At 32.3% G+C, this 26328-nt stretch overlaps 1 protein-coding gene across 2 annotated transcripts; it reads right to left on the reverse strand.

Moving 5' to 3' along the window:
• Positions 1–214: 214 nt before the first annotated feature.
• Positions 215–23124, reverse strand: LOC113518644 (uncharacterized). 2 transcript variants are annotated; one of them, XM_052892645.1, is made up of 2 exons: positions 23008–23124; positions 215–4084 (listed from the first exon to the last, which is right to left on the reverse strand). In XM_052892645.1, the coding sequence occupies exon 2, from the start codon at positions 4079–4081 to the stop codon at positions 2672–2674; it is 1410 nt and encodes a 469-aa protein (XP_052748605.1). In that variant the 5' UTR covers positions 4082–4084; positions 23008–23124; the 3' UTR covers positions 215–2671. The 2 variants fall into 2 exon arrangements, with proteins under 2 accessions (XP_052748605.1, XP_052748606.1); XM_052892646.1 differs by lacking the exon at positions 23008–23124 and adding an exon at positions 13606–13736.
• Between the last annotated feature and the right edge of the window lie 3204 nt (positions 23125–26328).

Below are 26328 nucleotides of genomic sequence, written 5' to 3' on the forward strand. Positions count from 1 at the left end.
CATCTAAGACAAAATTGCTGCGACACATTTACGCGTTACTTCATCTAGAAGTGGTATTATTTAACTTTTAACCGAAACGACCTTATTTACAAGAAAACTTTCCAACAGCTCTCGAAATATTTATACCTTGTATTGTAGTTCAAAGTGAAACTTTTACAATTCGAAATACCACAAGATAGAAATTATTCAAAGAACAAAGAAAATGATAGGTAAGTTATAAATTAAAAACAAAAAAAAAACATATATTTTCAACTCCTGTTCGTACTTTCATTCCGTATTATGACTTGCTTTAATATAATTCTTTGTTTGTTTCTATTGACAGTGGTAAACATTGCTGTTCGCATTGTTTCAAAATCCCAATCTAAAGTTTGTTATACAGAAATCCTTAATAATAGTTGACAACAGTTTCAAAGTTTGTGAATTACTGACTAATTTTGTGTAGCAGCTGTGAACACACTGCTTATAATATACGCAGAGGTGTTAGTTATAGTGCTCCTAGAGAGGTGACATAATCCGTTTGAACGGAGGTAAATAGCATATTAATCCGCATCTAGTTAACAAACCTTCAAGTTCTGGATCCGTTTGCTGCTACAACTCGAAACAAAGACTCATTAACATTCCATTTAAGTAATTATTTTTAAGTAAATTGCAAAAGCAAGGGGCTCTCTATCTCAATCTTGGCTAATTCTAAACTTATTTTGAATCGCTCCCGTGTTCGTCCTGTTATATTAAAATTGTCACAACTGAAGTCTCCATTTTTTTTTTATAATACAAAATATTGTAGCAAGCAAAGCAAAACCTAATTTTAGGTACATGCCTGTTTTGTAAAATGTGTATATTTTACGCAACTTAGAATGGCAAACAAGCTGACGGCCCACCTGATGGAAAGTGGTAACCGTCCCCTATATACATGGGCAGTACCATATACTCCGTGGTGTCACGGTGCTGTTCTTGTCTCTAATCTAACTTTCTTTCATCACGTGTCAGCTATATATGTATAGCAAACATCTATTTGTTCAAATGTGTCTATGAAATGTCACATCGCACATTCATTCAATTAATTCTTTTTAAAATCAGTTTAGCGATTTTACTAATAAATATGAAATTCTTCATGATTGCAAAGCCGTTTAATTACGGATCTAAATCCACTTATATTTGTTACATTTGATAATAACAAATAACATATTGCTTTTGTAGGAATGCAATATTTTATTTGTTATTATAAAAGGGTGCAACTATTTCTATAAAAGCAATATATTATTTGTTAGTGCCCTGAAACAATGTGGTTGATACAAATTCTTTCGAGAAATGACTCCACCTGTGTGTTTTACCTTTTTTTCTCTTTATAACCATTTTTTCAACTATGAATACGAGTACAATAAAGCTTATACAAACAAACAACAATCGATAAACTTCCTTTGAGTATCCTCTGAGTATCAGGGATTAACGTAACTTTATTGTATTATTTTAACTAACGAAATAATTTGGTTCTGGTGAGCTTGAGTTATAAAGCTGGATTAATTTTAGGATTTTGTCCGTAATCACTAGATTTACAGGTTAACTATATAAATTTTACGTTACATACTACTCTTATTTCAATTCAGGATCAATATTTAAAGCTACCTGCCATACCATCTTATATTTTACTCTTTTTATAAACTCTTGTGGTTATTTCTATAATATTTACTTTTAGTAATTTTAAAAATTAAATTATTACTAATATATATAGAGAAAGTGAGTTTCTTAAATTATTTGTTGCCTTATACCAACTTAGAGGCTCACAATTATTATGAAATTTAATATATACATAATATTTGTAATAAGGAAAAGCAAAAACTTCTTGTTATCCGGAATCAGCATATCCCATGAACAAGGGGACTAAATGGTGTATAAAGACTCATACTAGTACTGAATATATAAATTTGATAAATAATTTGTCTGCAAAACAGTCAATTCAAATTCATATTTACCAAAAAATACTGTGTATTTCACTATAAATTACATTATGATATTCACTTTCAATCTGTTCGTTTTGGTCTGGTAACTTCGACCTATTTCACATTCCAATGGTTCATTTCACCGTGTAATCTATTACACTAATTTATACATCGTGTTACATACAATACTAAGGCTGGCAACAGACGTTAGATTTCTATCGAGTGAATACGATCCGATAGTATAAATGACAGTAATTGAACTATTGAGTCGTATACGAATATAGGCGACCTTTACAAATCGTATCCCTATTCCAGAAGGCATTAGAGAATTCTCAGAATTATTATTACTATTGATAGGTAAACGTAAAAATATATATTTTATTCTTTATCCGAATACCACAGAATGGTTTTTTCGCGTATAGATACGTCCAACCCAAACATTGTATTGAAATATATGACGAGTATAAAAAAGTTTTTACTATTGTAAATACAACCTTAATTTACAAAATCTCACTAAAAATTCGTAGAAAATAAATTACATTAATTCCCACTACAGTCACACACTCCGAAGTGTAATATAGTGACACCCTATTAATTTTATTAATATAAAAAAATATAAATCAAGTACCTTTCCAGACATGGAATGAACACTATAAGTCTAACGTACAGTAAAATTTTAATTTTTAGCCGTAAGACTAGAATCAATATTGCTTAAATGTTCCAACGCTTGTTTTTCAAGGAACATTTACAGGTATAAACATTTGTGGATCACCCAATTTTGGTTCAAAGCGAATGTTTACTTTTGTGTCACCATCGCCTACTTCTAGGAAACTATTCCAGTCTAGCATCCAATAAAATCCATTTTTCTTTGGAGGAGGTAACTCTGAGTCACCCGGTTTTTCTGGTGCTGCACCACCAAAAGAGTCTTCTAAATCTGTAATAGATGCCCCTGTATCAGCTGCTTCTGAATCCATGGACTGGGCAGCATCAGTAGTGACCGCAATATCTTTATCACTCGCATCAATAGGTTTGGTAGTTTCGTTATTAGAAATTTCAATACTTGCATTTATTTGTCTCTTATTAGGTTCACTGTCAGCATTCAGTTTATCGATTACACTATCTAATGGATTAATACCTTGTTGTAAAGGTATAACTTTGACTGAGTCATATGATATTGGGTCATAATTTGGTTTATTGTCTGTTGACTTTGTTTTCCGATTTTTTGGCAAATCTAACGGTAATACAGTTTTCTCATTTTCTGATGACGATGTTTGCAATTCAAATGGTATGCCAGAGTAAAATGGTTCTTTCAAATAATTTGGTGTCAATGGATATTCGTCATAGTTTTTAATGACAGGTATTTGATCGGAGTTTGAAGAAATCAAATCATAAGTCAGCAAAATATTTTCAGGTAACTGAACTGAGCCATCTACAACTTTAGCTGGAGGTAGAGGCTTGAACCCTTCTAAAGGTAACAGGAAATGATCATTTCCCGGAGTACCTTTTAAACCATGTTCGTCAAGGAACGCTTGTAACTCAGCCGGAAAATCTCGTTTTTTCTCTTTATAATCCTGAGAAGTTTTATTATTATCTCGTAATTTTTTAATTAAACTTGATGATTTATTAGGATTTGATGTAACTTTTGACACTGGTACCACTTCTACTCTTGGTGGGCGGGTGTACAACTCTTGCAAAGATGATCCATCGCGAGGTGTATATGGTAAAACTACCATTACTGTTGGTTCACCTTTTTTCGTCGTACTTTCAATAGCCGTAGTAATTACTTCAGAAGATGTAGTAGGTGCAACAGTTGTAAGGATGGAAGGTGATGAGATGTCAAACTCGTTCTCGTTATTAATGACATTATCATTTATATTTGGTATTTGGGTTGATATATTTGTTACATTTTCTTCAAAGCTATGGGACGTTTTAATTTCTTGTGATCGTTCTGTTGAAGATATGCTTTTTGCATCTTCATCTCTAATGTTATTTAATAATTCAATTATTTCTTCTCTGGATAAACGCGGTAGCTGAGCATTAGCTTGCAGTATGTTTTGAACTTGTTTTACTGTTTTTTCCACATCGATAGCAGCGAAAACTGTCAATAACGATGTCGCCAACCAGTAATATTGTAACAGGTGCATCGTCTGTAAACAAAAGAAAGTAGTATTAATAGACAACTCAAATCTACTATTATTAAATATTACATTTGAAAGAAAAGTGAAATTTAATTATTTTCTGTAGATTTAATACACGCATAACTACAGACAGGGGCATAAGGAAATTAATATTTTTAGATATAAGTGCAGTATGTATTATTAAATACTTTTTTTTTTATTTAAGACAATAATTGCAATACTTTAATTGCTTGATTTTTAAGTTATATTATTATCAGAAAAGGAACAATAATAATCTTAGACACATCCTTGAATATATTCACGGTGAAAAATACAGTATTTTAAATACTCAGAAACGTTTTCAAATACTCAGATTATTTAGAGAAAATCGTTTACTCAAACTGGTTCACTTAAGAATTAAACCTAAAGACTCATTTACACAAAACACACCTATGAGATGATGAAGGTCGTTGATCAACGATAAAATCTCGCTAATTATGTGCGAGTATTATTTAATTTAACAAGCGCGACAGATACTGTATGAAGATTGGCTGGAAACACACGCAACGGCTACTTTCTACGGCGCTCGGCGCGGGCTCATTAAAATTCTGATGGCCGATGTGACGCAACAAGGTCTTTCCCACGTGTCTGTTTGTAAGTAAACCAACCATATTTTACCTGACTGGCGAATAAAGAAAGGGTTATGAATTTAACAGCTATGTATATTGTATAAGTGTACGTAACCGGTGAGTTTGTGTGAATAGATTGAGATATGTTTTGGAGACGAAAGAGGTCGGTTTCAAATAGAGAAATTTGTGATATGTTTACGGAGCATTAAAAGAAGTGAAATAAAGAAGAATAAAAGAAGTGCAATGTTTTCTGGAATAATTGTGGTTTTTTTTAAACAGTTGAAGATGAAACGGTGCAACCTAAATTACTAGGCTAACGGTCTATGCTGAAGTGAGTAATGAAGTTGAATAGCCGGTTCCGGTTATTAGCAATATACCCTATCAGGGTGACCTCCAATTGGTTCTTTCTGGAGCCCATCATGGTTATTCCGCCAAATAACCACGATAGTTCTTTACCTATCATCTCTCACCGATTCCCTACCAGCATACACCTCATTCTTTTCCTAAAAATTCTGTATCCTATAATTTAATATTTTGCTATAGAATAAAGTGTTACAAACAAACAAACTGATAGCGCAAGCGAAGTAAGTATTCCATTAATGTCCATTTAAAAAAAAACGCCTATACTAACGGTATACAATGGCAGGGCACTAGGAGAAGACGAAACAATGCGGATACTAGGTCAATTAACCGTGGTGGTTTCCAGAAGTTTGACCTGACAGGCTTTATTGCAGGCAATGAAGAGCAACATCCCCATAAAGATAAAGTTGAATATTTAACATGAGATTTCGTGTAGGTAATGTAAAATGTATATAAAACAAGGAATCAAACAATACATAGTCGATATTACCTAGCGCAGGTAGGTATAAAAATAACTTAGAAATTAGAAAAGGAAATATCAAAAAAGTTTCAGAATTGACAAAAATGTACTATATATATATATATATATATATATATATATATATATATATATATATATATATATATATATATATATATATATATATATATATATACATTTTTATATACATATTTATGTATATATGTATATGTATATATGTATATGTATATATATGTGTGTATCTACAAACTCTATAAATCACCCCTTGAAAACCCTTTCGGGATCTCAAGGTTACTGGCAGAAATCCTTTGAAGGATAAGTCGGCCTGTGTATATTTTGATATAACCTAATATGTATACTATAAGTGAATGTACAAAACCATATAAAGTAATGAAATGCAACATATTTACAAAAGAAATGCAGGACAATTGTGAACCTCACCAAGTCTCTTTGAAGCAACGCCCTGCTTCGCTCCAATAAAGGGACGAAGCCAACGCAGTGCTGATTGCCTCCTATATTTGTTTTTATGACATACATACGGGATTCACTATTATCTAATATTTGCAATAAGAATAACAAACGTAATATTTTCGTTTATTATGACAAAAACCAGATACGTGACTGGTTATTCGAAAGTGAAAGGACAGCCTCCAACGCGCGTATGAGGAGCTCTTTATACGAACATAATGTGTTATATCTTGGAATAACAACTTATGCACTAACGTCTCTGTTATTGTACTGTTATAAGAAGCCAATACAAACTCCTCAATGGATATCGTACATCACGTCTGTAACAATATGAATAATTAATGTTTCAGGTAAATAGTACTCTTTTGCGGTTATTGAACGTTCTGCGGCATCGATATATTATGCTCTTAATGTTTACTGGGTAATCTTATTATGTCTAGAATATAAAACGAAATATTAATTTTGTGATATGCGCGATACTAGGTAGATATCTTTGTAAAATTCGGTTGTTCAAATACACCTATCCCCCGATTTACACGGTAGATACGTTCCTGAGAAAAACGTGTAAATCGAAAATTAAAAATTTTCAAGTCAAAACCGTGTAAATCGAAAAGCTTGCAGAAAATGCATAATTTTGCTATTTAACAGTTGTGATTTTTTTCAATATTTTTACGTGTACACAGAAATAAAAATAAAAATTTTCATTTGTTCTAATAGTTCTTATTGTAGCTTCGTTCATGTTATATGATTTTGCAACATCTACTACTCTATCTCCCTTTCGTAAGCGATCCAAAATTTCGATTTTAGTTTCTAAAGAGATAACTTTTCTTTTAACTTCTTTCGACATTATAAGCCTATATTTTTTTTTTTATTTATGTTAATTTATAAAAATCTTAATTATGCACTCACTTGTAATTTACGAATATGAAAAAATAAATCTTTCTGACACTGTGAAACTTTCACTCAAATATCCGTAGATCAAACTTTAATTTTATGCGAAGAAATACAGACACAGTGTGCATGTGCAGCAAGTCAGCACATAAGCTCGGGATTCCCCGTGAGATGTGTACACAGCGCACGTGTTCAAACACAGTAGCATTTAGTAGAGTGCGATAAAAACAAAAAAAAAACTTATTTGGAAAACCGTGTAAAAGCGAAAACGTGTAAAACAAGTACCGTGTAAATCGGGGGATAGGTGTACTAAGTACCTAAAAAAATTTTTCCTCGTCCTATGTTCGCTAGGCTTTTTTTATTCATAAGCTTTATAATTTTTCCCGTGTGGTCCCGGCATAAAATTCGGCACAGCTTCCTTTTCCGTGAGTGTCGTAAGAGGTGACTAAGAAAGGGCGAGGGATGGGCAGCAGCGTCCCTTTTAAAGTATTCCCAAACCCTAACTGCTGTTGTTAATCCACTTAGCGGCGTCCCTCTTAAAACATCTCCAAAGCCTAACCTATGGTTGCCAATCCGCCTGCCAAGTGTGGCAACTACTGACAAAACCTCCCTTGGAGGAGGTTTATATTTAGCAGTAGAGAATTAAAAGCTGATATGATATATAACAATCTGTATAGTAAATAGTCTAAATAGTGTGATTGTTGGTTACTTGAATAAATAATTTATTATTTATTTATGTTTATTAATTACAAAATATCAGGGATAAATTCTAAACGTTCTACTTTTAAATATTGTTTTCATACGAGTACGTATAGTATGTATATATATATATATATATATATATATATATATATATATATATATATATATATATATATATATATATACGTTGACTGAGGGGGAAAGGGATTGTTAGTATTGTAGATCTAACGACTCCATAGCTAGCAATATCCGGTCGACCTCCTCGCTGTTCCCCCTGGAGACCATCGTGGTTATTTTTTTATGAATTTGTTACTATGGGCCAACTGACTTGTTTCATCCTCATTTATAATTCCTCACAGGTACCCCGCCAGTGTATACCGATAGCGCAGTCGAGTTACCAATCCATTATCGCTCATTAAAAAAAAAGTCCGTTAATAGAAATCCTAAAATTAAAATAAAATAGTTATGCTCACGACTATAATCGCTAATGGAATAGTCAAAAACAAATGCTTTTGACGACCCCATTAGTAGTGACAAATATCAACTGTCGCCGTTGTGGTGAACGTAACACTCGATTTAATAAATTTTAAAAATTATATAAATTTTAATACAGTTCAACGAGCATGTTTCTTATGCACGTTTTTTTATACAACTTAGAATGGCAAACAAGCTAACGACGCACCTGATGGAAAGTGGTAACCGTCGCCTATAGACATGAGCAGTACCATAGACATAAGAGAGTATATATATATATATATATAATTATCCTAAGTATATTCTATGTCTAACGACTTCTATTTTACCCTAAATATGCAACAATATAATATACAGCTAAATGAATGTATAAATTTAAATTTGGAATTCTTAACCATAGAGGAGATATTTTAGATCAAAGTGATCAGTACAACAAAACGCTAATTTCATATATAAAGACCTAATACATAAAGCTACACAAGACAAATACAATTATTTTTATACATGAAAGAACGCTCAAACTAATGTAAACAAACTTAGAGGATACAAATGTCAGTATTATGCGGGGATCGAACCCACACCCACCGGAAGGTTGTCAAGAGTCGACATACAAAATGAATATTCAACGGAAATAAACATTTTATTTCACCATGTTTTTGTATATTTCTATGTTCATTTTTATATCCGAGGATTATCCTAATGTACAACAAAATGGCGTATGCAGACAAGTCCCTTTTCGAGGTAACAAAGTATTGTTGGTACAATGAATTTGAGCGCGGTCTACTAAACTCGAATAGCTAAGAAAATAGCGGCTACGTAGGGCATAAATGGATGTTTGAGATGGAAACGTGATGTACCTATGATAGGTAAAAGGTGTTATGTGAACATAGGAACATTACTTAATCTTTTCTAATCCTCTAAAACAGATGTACAGAGACAAGCACTCTAAATACTTATATAAAGGAATAATAATTAAAGGTGTATGTATGATGTAACTGATACTCGTTTTTCCATCAACTTCGAAAATAACAACTACCATTATGTGTGAGTCGCAAGCCTGTTTGCTAAATAAAAAAAAAAAGTTATTTCATATTTTTTAAACGAGTATTTATTATTAAAAAAAATACAATATTTAGCAATTTTTTTTCTAATTTTGAATCTTGATGTATCTAAAATCTCTGTATATCTCATAGTAATTTTGCCTAGATTGAATTCTTTACGTGAAACATAGAGAAAAGTCTTAAATTACAATATTGTCAGGATTTCCACGCATTTTTTACGCATTTTTTTTTGTGAGCAAGCAAGCTGTAATAATACCTATTGTGGTAGATTATATTGGCCACATGCGTAGCTGTAAAAAAGTCATTCGCAAAATTTTTATTACTTTCAACAGGTGGTCGGTTTCTTTAGCTGGAGACTTGTAGGTCGCGAGGATGGCTACCGAAAATGGAACTAATAGAACAATTCTAGTTACATTAAAAAAAATCCCCATAACGACACCTCGTTTAATGGAATATAAAATTGGTATCCATTATTGTTTGATAGATAACAAAAAAACCAGACAATTTTAGAGTTTTTCCTGTAAAATTTTAATGAATACTGTAATGTAGCATTCGGATACTCGATGTGTATTCTATAGTACTCGATAGTAATTCATTAGGTTATAATGTGTCTACAGGTAGATCCTATTTCTCAATATGCAGTGTTTAATTTATAAAGATAAATGGCTTCGAGTATCACAAGATTAATAAGCAACCAACACGGATGTAAACAATATTAATTGCAACAACGATTTGTTAAAATTAACGACGTAATCGCGTAACATTACCACAAAAATCTTCATATATAAATGAGGATATAGATTGACAGATTGACTTATATATCAACGCACAGCCGAAACTGCTGAATGTATCATTTTAAAATTTTACAAAAGGTTTCTTTATATAGCGTAGTCGAATAATAAAAAAGTAATTTTGTAAATTCATTTCTAAAGGAGTAAAAAGGTGTTTGAAACTCTGTATGCAATTTCATCAGTTTAAAAGTTAGATATTAAATTTAAATTTGACATACACACAAAGAGAAAAAAATATCAAAAAAAAAGAAGAGAAAATACATAAAAAAATATTAACAAAGACTTTTTTCGCTTGTGTACTACAGTAGCACAAAATACCCTCAAATCAATTTATTACTTTACTATCAATAGGACATAACACTGATTTTATGTCGTGGCCAAAAATGAACTCTTAGATTATGTCCCCAACTAGCCCACTAAGTAAGCCAATCAACACACAACGAAGACGACAGACAGCGTTCATTTTTTGTTGCGATCTGTGACTAGAGAATCTACTTTCATAATGTAACTCAGGGTCGAGCTGTCCACTTCAGCGATTCTGTCTTTCTCAACTCACCAATACAGCTGGGTCACACAGAAACGTTCGTTTCTCTCTATTTATAGATTACTAACTATTTATTAGTCGCAACCCATGTAGCCTAGGCCCTTTTCCATCGTATATACTACGTTTTAACAAAATTTTATTGATCGAGCCGTTAAAATGATGGTAACAAAATCACATATTAAAATATTATATGCAACCAAAGACTTTAACATGTACTAACTTTTTGCCCGCTACATCGTACATGTGAATTTTAAAAATATGAAAACAAAGACATACGTTACATATAAATAGGGTATGAAAATAAAACATGTACCATTTTTTGTGGTACACCTTTAGAAACACAACTGTTAAAATTACATTCAATTTGATGTAATAGTTTTAGCATAATGCCGGAACAAACTTGAACCTACCTAAATGGTCACGTACAGTGCGGTTTCAGTGAAATTTTCATCCTACGAACACTCAAGCTGTGGAATGATCTCCCTGCCGAGGTTTTTCCTAAAGACTACAGTATGGGGTTCTTCAATAAAGGTATATTAAAGTTTCTTCTGGGTCGGTAACGTGCAACTGATACTCCTGGTGTTACAGGCATCCATAGGCTACAGTGACTGTTTACCATCAGAAAAGTTGTTTGCTTCTTTGCCATCTTTCTTTTATAAAAAAAAAAATTAGCACACAGTGAGACAGGCAAATAACTAAAATTAAAAAGAATATATTAACATCTACTGATCTCATTAAAACCACAATATCTCCTATGTACAGATATCGTCTAGCTACAGTTTTCTTGCATTAATAAGATATTTACGTGGTTATATTTATGTCAGTATATTTATTTACAAGTACATGGTTTTCGATTTCCTGAGTGATTCCTTATTGTGTTACTTCACTGTTGCTTGTTAATTAATATGAAGATATTTCAAACTTGTTAACAAGCTTCATTACATAGAGCCGCCGCTTAATAAGGAATCTATATTTACATAATTGTATACACTTTGGACAGCTCGATTTTTTGTATACTTATTAAGAATAAGTTAAAATGCGTAATAAAAATATGTAACTAAAATTATTAAGATTTTTAGAGAAAGGAAAGAAATGGGATTTTCACAAAACGTCTGTCGAGTATTCATTTTCCTATTTTTTTATTTTTAATAATCCAATTATCATTTTCCATCAAGTAAACCATCAATAGATAGACCGGCTTCTTTGCTATTCGATTTGATATATTCACTAAAAAAACGTTTTTAGAAAATATATAATATTTTAAAATGTATTCATTACAACTTCCATCGTATTAGCTAGCATTTACTAAGATAATATAATATTTACTGTACATTGAATCTTAAAAATATCTTTTTTTTAAAGCATATTTTATAACAAGACTGTTGTAGCTATTTAAAGTATACTGTTTATAGAGTTAAAGGAATATATGTAAAATGTAACATACAGTCCACACACCAATCCATTCGATATACTTTTTATATCTATACCTTACGCACACAAACATACTACACGCCGTCACCTAATATTATACAAGTACTAGTAAAAAATATTTGAGTTTATTTCGCAATAAAACAATGTGCTAAAAAGACGTGGCCATTCATTTGATTTTTTAAAACAAATCAAGCAAAAACATTTTTGAACCTCAAGTTTCTACACAAGCTTTGAGAACAAGAGAATGGAATATAATTTTATTTATAATAAAAAAATTGTTAATTATTTTTTGGCAGGAATAACGAGCGTTGTATTTTTTGCAGAAGTAAGATAAAAATCGAATGTTACGTTCCACACGCGACCTCAATATCTCTTTGCTTTAATGCAATTTTAAAATCCTCGTTTTACCTGTATTTTTCGTATGCTACGCGATATCTTCCCCAATTCTAAACGGATTTTGTTAATGCCCGTGCCTGTAACGTATCAATTTTATGTTAATTGTATTACGATTGTAGGAACTTTTTTTTATAAATCAAAAGTCACTGTAGTCGTAATTTCAAACAAACATTTTGATAGACAAATCAACATTTCCTTGCCTTATTTGAGGTTGGCGCAGTATGTCGTTCTGATAGAGAAATAAACAAAAAAAAATTACAACAAAAAACATAGAATTTGATTGACATATAAAGAATGAAGAAGAATATGCATTATATTATAAGACTGTTAATTAAAAAGAAAAAGAAAAAACTAAAATATTTAACTAGAACTGAATAAACAGAAATATCTCTAACAATTTACAATACTTGTCTTACTCAATAAGACGATGATAGCAATCAGCACCTTACTTGTTTTTTACCTTTTAATTTATCTATCTCTAGTCGAGTAAATCTTTTTAAAACTATTTCCACCTTAATTGTAGTTATTACTTCCATAATTAGTTACAGTTTTAATTTGTCCTGTTTTAATTTAAATCTTTCGTATATATACCTACATAAATACATAAAAATATATAAATACTGCTTACTACACATGTATACGTAAAACACAAAGTTATATAATTCTTAAATATCTGAAGAAATATGCTACACCGACAAATAAACTAATTAAGAAGATGACAACTTGCTCAAATAAAAATCCTTAATTATTTTTTTTTACACAACTTAGAATGGCAAACAAGCTGACGGCCCACCTGTTGGAAAGTGGTAACCGTCGCCATAGACATGAGCAGTGCCATGGACATAACAGAGTATACTGTTTCGCCCATGATACCCCCCATGCGTTACCATTCCTGAGGACTCAGGTGTTATTCCTTTGTACCCTGTAAATTCACGCCATATCAAACCGAAACGCAGCCATGCAAACACAACTGCTTCACAGTAGAAACACGAATGGGACAGAGGTACCCAAGCAATCGACTTCTGTACAGTCTCGCTCTGGTAGTCTGTTTTAAAACTAGGCAAACATTTACATATATAGATTATACATTGTATAGAGACTGGTAAATTGTTCTATAGCCGTACAGCTTCCATTGTGAACTGGAGTCTTCATCTGGAGGTCCTCAAAAGAACTTATATTAAAAGAATTGACGGAATGTACAAAATCAAACCACAATCCAGATTCAGACAGCATAGTTGTCCCTTTTTAAAAAATGACTCTACATTGACTTAATATTAATAATTACTATAACTTATTATAATTATTTGCATAGGTTTTACTCACGAATTGAACAGACGGGTTATCCGAGATTTTTAATAAATGCACTTCACACGTCCAAACCTAATCTCAACTCCGATGTTAATGCTTGAATAAAAGCGATATAAATAATTAAAACAGAGTATGACTCACGATAGTTATTAGTTCAACTTAATAGTTATATCATTACATTATAGTCACTAATCATCAACATTTTAAGTTATGTTAATTACCACTACTTATACAATATTTCATCGAACATGCTAATATTGTTAAAACTATCCGTCAGAGGTCGCTTGCGTGTGTACCTTCAATCTTATTGCTCAACACCTGTGACCTCTGTGTTATGCAATATCTTCTATAGATATTTGACAAACAATATATTCGTTATTTTTTAATAAATTTAAGAAGGACTTACAGTATGGTTGCTTATATGTGCGTTGTGCGGTATTTTCAATGATTTAGAAGAGACTGAAATTTTAAGGGTATTTTATTTTACTATACCTACACACATACGCACTTACGTACACGCACTCACTTATTCGTATATAACTTAAGTATTGTAAATCACTACATAGTATTAAACAAAGTCGATGTCGCTGTCTGTCCGTCCCTATGTATGCTTAAAACTTTAAAACTACGCAACGGATTTTGAAGCAGTTTTTTTAACAGATAGAATGATTCAAGACGAAGGTTTATATGTATAATACATGCATAATATTGTAGAGAAACACTGATAATTTTAAAGATTTCTATCGTGATGTGATGTAATGTGCACCCGTGCAAAGCTGGGGCGGGTCACTAGTGCTTAATAAGGATAATATGAAATATGTTAGATCCATAATTAGCTATAAGTGCTAAAAATAACACTACAATGACTTTAACTTTTTAAGAGCTTTAGATTTTGTAATAAATAAATAAACTTTAATGTAATTCAACTTATGTGTAATTAAAGTTCGTCGTGTGGTTCCAGCATAGAATAGGCCACCCCTTCCTTTCCCTTGGGTATTGTAAGAGGCAACAAAGGGAGGACGATGGACAGGCAGCAGCGTCCCTCTTAAAACATCTCCAAAGCCTAGCTCCCAATCTGCCTGCCAAGCGTAGCAACTACTGGCAAAACCTCCCAAGGGGAGGCTTATGTTCAGTAGTGGACAGTTAAAGGCTGATATGATGATGACGACAGCTAATATCCGTAGAATTACTAACATTAATTAAAACAAAAAATATTAATATATGAAATGTGCAAATTAATTTATGACGTAACATCTAATTGAATTCAATTATCACTACATTCATTTAACGTTAAGTGAACATTATCTTACTTATTTGTCATTAAATCGATGTGATTTTAAATATGAACTCAATTAAATTGCAATAAAAGTCATTTCACTAAATTGTTTTTTATGCAACTTAGAATGACAAACAAGCTGACGGCCCACCTGATGGAAAGTGGTAGCCGTCGCCTATAGACATGAGCAGTACCATGGATATAACAGGGTATATATGGACATAACTGTTTCATTCAAAATACCTCCCATGCATTGCCATTCTTGAGGACTTATATTTATTATATTCTAACTGTGCTTTCTTTATACCACAAAGGTAGTAAACAGGCGTATAATCCATCTGATATAAAACGGTCGCTCTAGGCATTGAATGTCCGTAAAAACAGGAGCATCATGCTGACCCTGAAGATACCTTAATATGTCCTTTTTGAAGTAGTTCCATACTGTAATCTCTAGGGAAAACCTTGGTAGGGAGCTCGTTCCATAATCTAGATTATTACATTTTAATTAAAACTTCAATTAATTTTATTTTTGAAACCTGACGTTTCTTTTAATGCATGGAATAGCAGCCTCGCCCGCGCCATCGGTATACACTGGCGGGGCACCATTGAGGGATTATTGGTGAAGCTAACAAGGCAGGTCAGTGAGCCCATCGTGACGAATTCAATAATAAATTAGTCATGTTCGTTTCCAGGGGGAGCTGCGTGGAGATCGACCTAATGAGGTATATTAATAGCAATGGGGACTAACCTCCTCATTACTAACAATCCTTTGCCTCCCACCAAGATGACGTTTCCCATGATGAAAAATAATAACCGTAGACTCTAAACTAGAACAGTACCATAATTATCACATCTTAAGTTTTAATATTTTCTAGCTGTTAAGCCATCACATTGTGTAAGATCTATGTGTGTACTTAAATCGTGCTAATGTATCGAATCACAATAAATAAATTTGATTATTATTATTATGTATATCATGTCCATGGTATCACTCATGCATTCCTGAACACAGTATTATGCCTCCGTACCTTGTAAATTCAGTATACCAGTAACTGTATATAATTAGGTAACAAACATGTTCTCGGAACTTCATATCCCATTACTAATATTCTAAACTAGATGTAATACGCAGTTCTCGCGTGAATTACATTGAAAACAATCCTAATGTGTTAATTCAGGATACGTTCAATGTACCGCGTTTCATTCAAACCCATTCAGCCGTTGCAGCCTGCTTGAATAACAGACACCCGAATATCCACATTATATTAATACGATCAAGGTCACTCACTATTATTCATAAAAGCGAAATACTTTAACAAAACTACTGCAAATATATCAAGTCTGGAAACTTGAAATTCTAAACTGAAATTCCTCGTGTGATGTAGGTAGGCATCCACTAACAAAAGGTTTTAAATTTCCACCGGAATGAGCCGCGGGGAGAAAGCCGCGTAGTTTCTGTCTAGTATTTCTATAATAGTGTAAAGTACTATACTTTGTTAGTTGCGTACGTACATAAAGACCCTTGATGTAGAGACTAAACAGTGGAACTGACAGAGTTTGCTTCTAAAAAAAGAATAGACAATTTAAAATTATAAGTAATGTTAACCGACAAAATAGTCATAATATAAATGTCTATAGGCGACGGTTACCACTTTCCATCAGGTGGGCCGTCAGCTTGTTTGCCATTCTAAGTCGTATAAAAAAAAATTGATAATAAATCTCATCATATGTCTCATCAGTGGACAGTACATCTATTAACTGTACTATCCACTGCTGAACTAATATAGGTCTCCCCCATACGGGGGACTCTGCCAATAATTACTACGAGTGGCGGACGATTTTTTTTGGACCCATTTTTTTTATGGGTGAAAATAGAATGGCAGTCTCGCCTGCGCTAACGGTATACGCTTGCTGGAAAACAGGCCAGTTAGCCCATCATGATGAATTCATCAGAAATTAACCATGATAGTTTCCAGGGGGAACCGCGAGGATGTCGACCTGGTTGGGTATATTACTAGCAATGGGATTCTCAGTCTACATTACTAACAATCCCTTTTCTCCCCTAAACTTGTTAGGATTTGGTTGCAGCTGCACATCCCTCGACCATAAAGTTTCCTTAGTCGCCTCTTACATTTCATTTCACTTCATTTCATTTCATTCATTTCATTTCATTTCATTTCATTTCATTTCATTTCATTTCATTACGACACCTACGAGAAAGCAAAGGGTGGTCCATTCTATGGCGGGACCACATGACAATCTTACTATTTTAAAAGTAATAATACGTACTGATGTATTTATAAAGCGAAATCGTTTTTATACAGATGGATTTTACAGTACGGAAACAAAAATACCATTACAGAATTAATATTGGACTAACACGGGGTAAACCTTATCTATTACAAAAAGCAATATATAAATAATCGATTCATAATTGGCGATTTAATCGTGTGGCATACGTAAATGTATAAACATGTAAACGAATTAAATGAACCTTCTGTTTTTGAAAGTCGAACGGAATACATTCAACCAAATTATGTATTCATTTCGAACCAGCCAGTGACTTTTGTAGTTAAACGTACCGAAATGGTCTCATAACTTATTTAAAAATTTAAAATTTAAACTTCGAATTTCATATTTACGCCAAGTATTCAACTCCGCTCATGCTTTTGATTTTAATTCGAAACAGTTTTAACATTTTAAGTGTATAAAAAGTGAATCTTAGGCTTTTCTTTTACTTAATGTACTTATTTTTTAACTTACACCTGTAATATCAATTGTACTTTAAATAATGATTACTAATTACAGTGTAACGGTAACTTTAGCCGTGTATATCTTAAAAATATCTAATGTGTTAATTGGAAAGATCTTATTCTAATGTACAGGATTTATCTATTTAGGTAGCAGGGTTTCGTTTTAATTTTAAAAATATTTGTGTCATTTATTAAGCAATAAACTATCATTACTATTATGCATAAATTTTTCAATTTCATACAAATCCATTCATTCATTATAACGTGGTAGCGTAACAAACATACAAATTTCCTTAGAAACTTTTAGATAGATAGATAGATAGATACTCTTTATTGTTACCTCCAAAAGATTACAATAGTAACTTATTATAGATACAAACAATTGTAAGAAATAATCACAGTGAGAAAACAATGGGCGACCTTATCGCTAAAAGCGTTCTCTTCCAGGCAACCTTTGGATGGAGAGGAGTAATTATAAACAATTTGTTTATAATTTTAACAGGATAATAAAAAGGTTTTTATTTATTACCTCTTGCGATAAAGCGATCAACATAAAATTTTAAATACACAACTAGTCGGGATTATTCTGGATACGATACGAGATATTGGCTTCTTATTGTTCCAGTCAAGGGATAAGTGTATAATATCTATCTATATAAACAAAAATCTATTATCAAATATATGTAAATACATTACCTCGACTATTCGGCCAGTACTTTTTTGTGTGTGAAAATGTTTGAAAAATAATATGGAAAAAAGAAAAATTACAATTAAAAATCTCCATACAAAAAAGTGGGTGAGTGAGACGAAAGATTTGGTCTCATTCTCTTCATTAGTACACCCGTACAAAACCGGGACGGGCGTAAATAAAACTTAAGAAAGAAGTGCACAATTGTAGAAAATTTATATTATATAATAGAACAAAACTAAACTAGAATGTGACAAAAGCAGTTGCCAACTTGTCAACATATCTATTTCTGGATGATTGCGTAGATACTATTTTCTGTATACGGCAATACTGCGACTAAAGCGTTCGTATAGTGTTGCTATATTTAATAAAACTAAATCTAAAAAAGTGAACTGTCAATCTAAGTTTTGACATTGACGTGTAATAAGTTACTCGTAAAATTAAATATAATAGCGTAGGTATCCATACATTATTCGTCGGGTGACCACAGAGTATTTGTGTTCAGACGTTTTTGTTTAAGTCTTTTTATATTATTCTTGTTGTATATATGTAATATTCCTTTTTTTATATGTTGTTGTATTCATGCTTTCCTGGGTGGGCGTATTGGGAGACTGTAAGGCTCACCCAGTGGATGTAATAAATAAATAAATAAATTATAATAACTGTTTGTTATCAGATAGACTGTAAGCTTGTTTGCCACTATTATAACATAAATAAATAACAGTCTATTATATAAGGATACATAATTTAACTAATAACTGCTATCATTTACATCGTCATTTCTTATTTTTTATTCATTATATAATTTCCAATAATATTTATATGTATTGAGTAATTATATAAACCACTTATACGTATTGAATAGTAGTATTTGTATACAATTGTATTATCAGAAACTCTATCAATCAATAATTCGATTGTTCACGGAGCATCGTTCTTTATGGATAATCGCGCAATTGCTATAGACCTGTACTGGAGTTCAGATTCGTTGATATAACTAGTGCGTAATTACTATGTTATCGTATTAGATATGGAATAATTAATAAATAAAATTTTATTCTTATAATTTCAATTTTAATATTTCTACAAAAATTCTAGGGCGTAATGTATGTTTGTTTATTTATTAAAACATTATGTACCAATAAAAAGTAAGTAGTACAAAAGGCGGACTTAATGCTATAGACATTCTCTACCAGTCAACCTTTAGGATATGCAGAAACACTCGATGGCGGTTTAAAAAATATAATTATTTATAAATTTGTATAAGATGGTAATTACATACAAACATTTATGGAGTAAACATTGGGCACATCTATCCCATTCGTGTTTCTACCGTGAAGCAGTTGTGTTTGCATGGCGGTGTTTCGGTTTGAAGGGTGGGATATGGCAGTGAATTTGCAGGGTACAGAAGAATAACACCTGAGTCCTCAGGAATGGCAACGTATGGGGAGTATCATGGGCGAAACAGTATACTGTGGTGTACTACTGTTAAGTTCACGATACTGCTCAAGTTTATAGGCGACGGTTACCACTTTCCATCAGGTGGGCTTGTTGTTTACCATTCTAAGTTGTATAATAAAAAACACATACATATAAAATAATTCGTTCATGTTAATCTCAAACTACATAACCGACTGTCTAGACTTTGAAAATATGTATTTTTACTTTAACTAGAAAAATAAGGTAGTTAAACCCGATAAAATTTCACTACATTGGCACTAATTCAGTAGCTTTCAAGTTTTTATAGCTATCAAGAGCAAGACCTAAAATTATATCTACCAATGTACTGTATGAAATATGATATGGTCCGAAAAGGTAGGAAATCCTGGGATGATTGAATGTCGATCGATACAGGAGAAAGATATATTCAAACGGTACGGGCTTAGGGCAGAAACATGATGATGGCGCTGTATGGATACAATTTTTAAGGTACTGCATTAAGTGGGAGGTTCCCAATTTGTCTGCACATTTATATGTCTATGTTACATTACTACTTCTGATGTATTGATACCTTTTTGAAACTGATAGGGTTTGCTCCCTTGTTGGTCCCATATTAATTTTAAATCAATAATAGTTGACGACTTTATTTGCAGTACAAAAAGTACTGTGTGCTGCGAAAAAATATCTATAATTTGAACACGATTTTGATTTGCAAATTTAAATATTTTCCACATGAAGTGTTTATGAAACATCTGATTGTTCAACAACTTGTTTTATCACGATTGCAATCGCTGTTTTATAACACGGAGAATTTTTTTGTTTTGTTTTAAAATTATACTCAGTGTATTATTTATTTTGAATGTCATATTTAATTAATTATAAATATATAAATAAATTATTATTATTATTTAATATATATTACATATTAAATATATTATATTTTATTAATTTATTGTATCACTAAATAAATAATAAATTAGTTTATTAGATTTTACCTAATAAATGTACCACTTGACTTTATCAATATAAATTTTAAACGAAATGATGAATAAGTAATTATTTCTAGTTTCCATTAATTAAGGAATTATATTTTAATCACGATGATGAATGTATATATTTTGTGGTAAATTTATGCATTTCGTCTAATAAATATTTAGTAGGTAGAAAGGTAGTTGTAGCCCGTACTAACGTTAAAGGTAAAATGAGTTGATAATTTATGTACATATTTTGTTTATTAATTTTCATTGTCTGAATATTATCCACTCGACTGATTGCTACTGAATGATCGCAGAGACAAATTGAAGAAGCTGATGTTTTGTAATAACAAAAAATGAATCTTATAAACAATCAAAGATACCTATATATGTATACATAAATGTCGTATAATCAATGTCGATTTTAATGATTCAAAATAAATAAATGTTTAAAGAAGTCGTAATCATGTATCATATAAGACATATATCGTCATAGTCGTAGAATACTGACGGATCTGACAATGATTACATATATAGATCCGTCAGTATTCTACGGCTATGACGATATTGTTATTGTGGCCTGAATCTGCTTGGTGCTGAATTGGACGTTTGTCTGCTTCTTATGAAGTTTCCTTGTAATCAATTAGGTATATACTCATTCAATGTATCTTTAGATTGATTCGTGCGAAAAAAGGTTAATAATAATAAAGATAATTATTATAATAAAAAAACATAATTAAAGATTTATTTCAATGTTATTTTGTAATATATATATTCTAATACGTATTGCCAACACTGTTCTACGTTCCGATGGTTGCGGATTCGATTCCAGCACAATATAATCATTTATATACATGAGTATATATTTGCATTGTTCTATAATATTTCTAAATATATATTTATAAAAAAAAAACATATCGTCATATACATAAGGTCGTAATATCTAAAAGTTATGTAAAGAGTGAAATTCGCAAAATTTAAGTATAAACAAATACCTAATATAATATGATTGGGTGAAAGGATTTGTTAGTAACGGAATCTAACTGACCCATTGCTAGGGTAGCAAATCAGATCGACCTTCATGCGGTTCCCCCTGGGAACCATCGTGGTTAATTTTAGTGAAATTCGTAACGATGGACTAACTAACCTGCTTTCATCGTCACCTATGATCGCTTACGGGTGCGCCGCCAGCGTATACCGATAGCGCGGGCGGGGTTACCATTCCATTATCATCCATTAAAAAAAAATATGATTAGTGATGTTTATTAATATTTTTTTATTATGAATGAAGCATGTGCCGTGTAAGGAGTCGTCGGATTACATATCCATACAAAGTAGTAGAAACTATTGAATTGCCCGAATGCCATGTGTCGCACGCCGCGCGGCGCCAATCGCGTGTGCCGTGTACTGCCTGCCTTTTTGACCCGCGCTATTGTTCGTTTCGCGTCCTTACGCACTACAACCTATTGTTAAACACGCATTACTACATTGCCATTAAAACTACAAGAGAAATTGTCAGTAATGAGGATCCAACCCCGTTGCTAGCAAAATAACCTGTCGACTCATCATCCAAGCGATTCCCCATGGAAACCATCGCGATAAATTTATGAGTTACGTAACCGGGAAAAACGTTTTTCTAAATTTTTCCTAATACCCATAAATATATACCTTAATCTTCTAAAATTAAAAAGAAGATATATATTTTCAATACGGTGAAATCTAACTGAAATCCCTTTAAAGCAGAATTCAACCAATGGAATTAGATACTTCCCTTAAAGGGACATGGGTCGAAAAACATCAATAAATTATCCCCATACTAACTGGACAACTGGATGTACCATGTTAATATGGAAAAATCAATATTTTATTAATAAATTATTAAAAATCTTATTGTTCAATTTACAAAAATGGACTATTTTAAAATTTTGTTACACAAAATGTAACCTACAACTTAAAAAAAATTATAATAAATCAACAGGAGAGAAAACTCTTTCAATTAAAAATGTATCATCTAAATCGGTTAAAATACACACACATGCACAAACCTTTTTTTTTTTGTTGGCAAAGAATAAATACACATAAAAATATATAGTCAAATTGATAACCCTTTTGTAAACAATTGAAAATTGTTTATGTATTTTGACAGACAATGTACTCTTCGTAGATCCCTTTAAACACTGTACTGCAACTCATTGCTAATTAAACGCAATTAATCAAACATAATATTATTAATACTTCGTCACATCACAAACAAATCACATAATAATGAACATTCACTGAACCTACCGCTAGCGGCGAGAGGTCGGCGATCGGTGCCAATTCACTACTGCACAATGACGTTCGTTTGACTGTCCGTCCCACCTCAGCTGTGGCTCAGCTCAGCTGTTACGTCAGTAATGTCCCCCCTACACTGCACTCTACTCGCATTCATTACACCTGTCTCACTTGTACAGACAGACAGCACGTTACAACCTATACCGGTTATAGAAGCTACTTGTATATGACACCCAAATACATACAACCACATCGTCACCTATGAACGCGAAACGTGACCCACATTGTTATGCAACATGCAATTTCTGCGTCCTCCATCATAGCGTTTGTAGGCAGCGGCGGAATATTGCTTTTCGTAAATAAACAGATTTCCGGTACGACCAATATTTTTTTTATGCATAGATTTATTTTACTTCTTATATATATATATATATATATATATATATATATATATATATATATATATATATATATATATATATATATATATATATATATATATATATATATTCGAGAGAAATAAAATCAAACTGAATAAATGGCTAGGGACAACAATGAACAATATTAGATATCTGTTAAATACTTATACACAATAGAAGCCACAAACAGTCCTGTATGTGGAGGCTGCTTTGACTCCGAAGAATATCTGCTCACTCAATCCTTGAATCAGTATCTGTGGTCTCCCATGAACAAATTTTTAAAACAATAACATTAAAAACCTGCCCCATAAACAAGATGTAAAGGAATCTATAGATAGAATCATTTCGGTCAACACTTACATGAGAAGGTCAAGACAGCCCATATCGCCATGCCATTCTATCTCGTGTATTCGCCAGCAATATAATTACGTTAATAGATTGGTATGTAATTTTGTCTAGGGGGCTTAATAGGTTCAGGTCATACGAGTATAACTACAAACCTGCCTATTTTTTATATACTTCAGTGTCAATTTACAGGACAGCTCAATTTAATCTATTAATGGCTCATAATAGAAAAGAAAGGTGCTGTGTTTCTTGGTGGAACTTGCCTGGCTTAGTTAGGGTAACTTTACACGCACATCAGCCCAAATGAGAGGTTAAGCACGAAAAATGAGTTTCAATTTACATTTATTGGGTAATTTTGTAGAAATTCGTCTACATGGATCGTACCTCTTTCTGCCAATAACAGCCTACTCATATGATTTGTTCAAATTGGAAAGGAGAGATATAATAAGGTACGATATGTGATAATATAAGTATGTGTTCGACAATAAAATCGATTATTCTAAGATCGCCCTGCAATGATAGCTTTCAGCAATAATATGGACTTGTACAAGAGAATTTTTATATTTTTGTTAAATATCTATGTTGTACAATATAAAGTTATAATTCATTTATTCCATTACGTATTTATTTATTCTCCTATCCATTTATTCAACTACGTGGTAGTGAATTTCTGCAAATTGAACCATAACTCAAAAGTCTAAAGGGTCGGTAATGCTCAAGCAATGTCTTTAATGTCACAAAATTTAAGAGGTTCTATGGTTTACTGTAAAATTCCACTACACGTACTTGATCTTTATCCTCGTTGTATAAAGAAAATCCTATCTCGCTGTTGCACAGAATTAAACTGCATAATGCTTATTACAATCGATAAAATGGAACCGTTAGGGTGCCCAAATGTATAAAGTAACGTTTACGTAAACCACATTATTGGGCAATATGTAATGTTGGTGGTAACCGTCACCTATAGACATGAGCAGTACCATGGACATAACAGAGTATATTGTTTCACCCATGATCCCCCCCCCCGCGTTGCCATTCTTAAGGACTCAGGTCCTCTGTACTCTGTAAATTCACTGCCATATCCCACTTCACCTGCTTCACAGTTGAAACACGAATAAGACAGAGGTGCCCAAGCAAACGACTTTTGTACAAAAGTCTCCCTCTGGTAAAGTAAGTATTCAAAATACGCCATTTTAATGTAACATATAAATTTATTTTATGAGTTGATTTGTACACATTTTTTTTATACAGCAAGCACTGTTTGTTCCAAAGCAAAATTTGCTTTTAATCAAGATTCGCGTTCGAAATTCCGAGATTATATCTATGAAACACGTGCTAAGTAATAAAATAATTCGGCCGTAGTGACTGGAGCAGATCGCTGCCTACAAGTAGCGCCCATTCACAAGCATGACAGATGAGACCAACCTGCGTCATTGCTTCCAACTATAATTTCAAGGAGCTCAATAACCGGAACTGTTTTAATAATAATAATAATAATAATAATAATATTTCTTTATTTACGGATTACTAAGATCCATTTTTGTTAGTAACAATTGACTTAAACTATGTTAGTAGAGAAAAAAAAAAAAAAAAATTACTATTGGACAATTAAACATAAACTTAACTTACCCCAGCGTGCTACTAATGTACCAGAGGGAGACTTTGTACAAAAGACGTTTGCTTGGGCAGCTCTGTCTCATTCGTGTTTCTACCGTGAAGCAGCTGTGTTTGCATGCTTGTGTTTCGGTTTGATGGGTGGAATATGGCTGTAAATTTACAGGGTACAGAGGAATAACACCTGAGTCCTCAGGAATGGCAACGCATGGGGGATATCATAGGCGAAACAGTATACTCTGTTATGTCCATGGTACTGCTCATGTCTATAAGCGACGGGTACCACTATCCATCAGGTGGGCCGTCAGCTTGTTTGCCATTCTAAGTTGCATAAAAAAATGTCCTTCTATTTATTAACTAATTTAAAAATGTCAGAATTTCTCAATTAAATTCTATTTTTCTATTGAAATTTAAATTATTATCTTCCTTTTAGTTATTGTGCAGTAGATCTTTATTATTTTCCTTTTTTTTAATTATCCTAAAACATTATGAACATGTGTTTATAAATGACAAGCAATTATTGAGTCTCCCATACTAATGTGGTGTGTTTTACAGTTGAGTGAGAGGCAACACTTTTTATCGTTCTTGATTTGACCAAATTACTATCGTTAAACTATTACGTAATTTGAATACTAATAATAACGTTTATTTATTTATCTCACAACTTTTTTAAGTACAATGAAACATTTAAAATAATACCATAGATACATCAAAGTTGTAGAGAACTGGTGCCTAAACTGGATATCCAAAGAGCCCGTATCACAAGGAAATTTGGGTCAATCAATCTTAAATGTTTTCATCAATTCCAAACAAAATCAAATTTGATGAGTCTTATTACCATTGTGTATATTAGGAACATTTTTGCTAAAAATCATACATAATTGCTGTTGAGCTGTGGTGGAGAGAAAGTTGTCGGGCGAGTCAATGTCAATACCGAAGTGTAACGGAAGGGATC

Source organism: Galleria mellonella, unplaced genomic scaffold (assembly GCF_026898425.1).
Source record: "Galleria mellonella isolate WM207_F2 unplaced genomic scaffold, CSIRO_AGI_GalMel_v1 utg1634, whole genome shotgun sequence".
Classification (NCBI taxonomy): Eukaryota; Metazoa; Arthropoda; class Insecta; order Lepidoptera; family Pyralidae; genus Galleria; species Galleria mellonella.

Coding starts and splice junctions, on each gene's coding strand:
- LOC113518644 (XM_052892645.1), bottom strand. CDS start 4,081: ATGCACCTGTTACAATATTACTGGTTGGCGACATCGTTATTGACAGTT.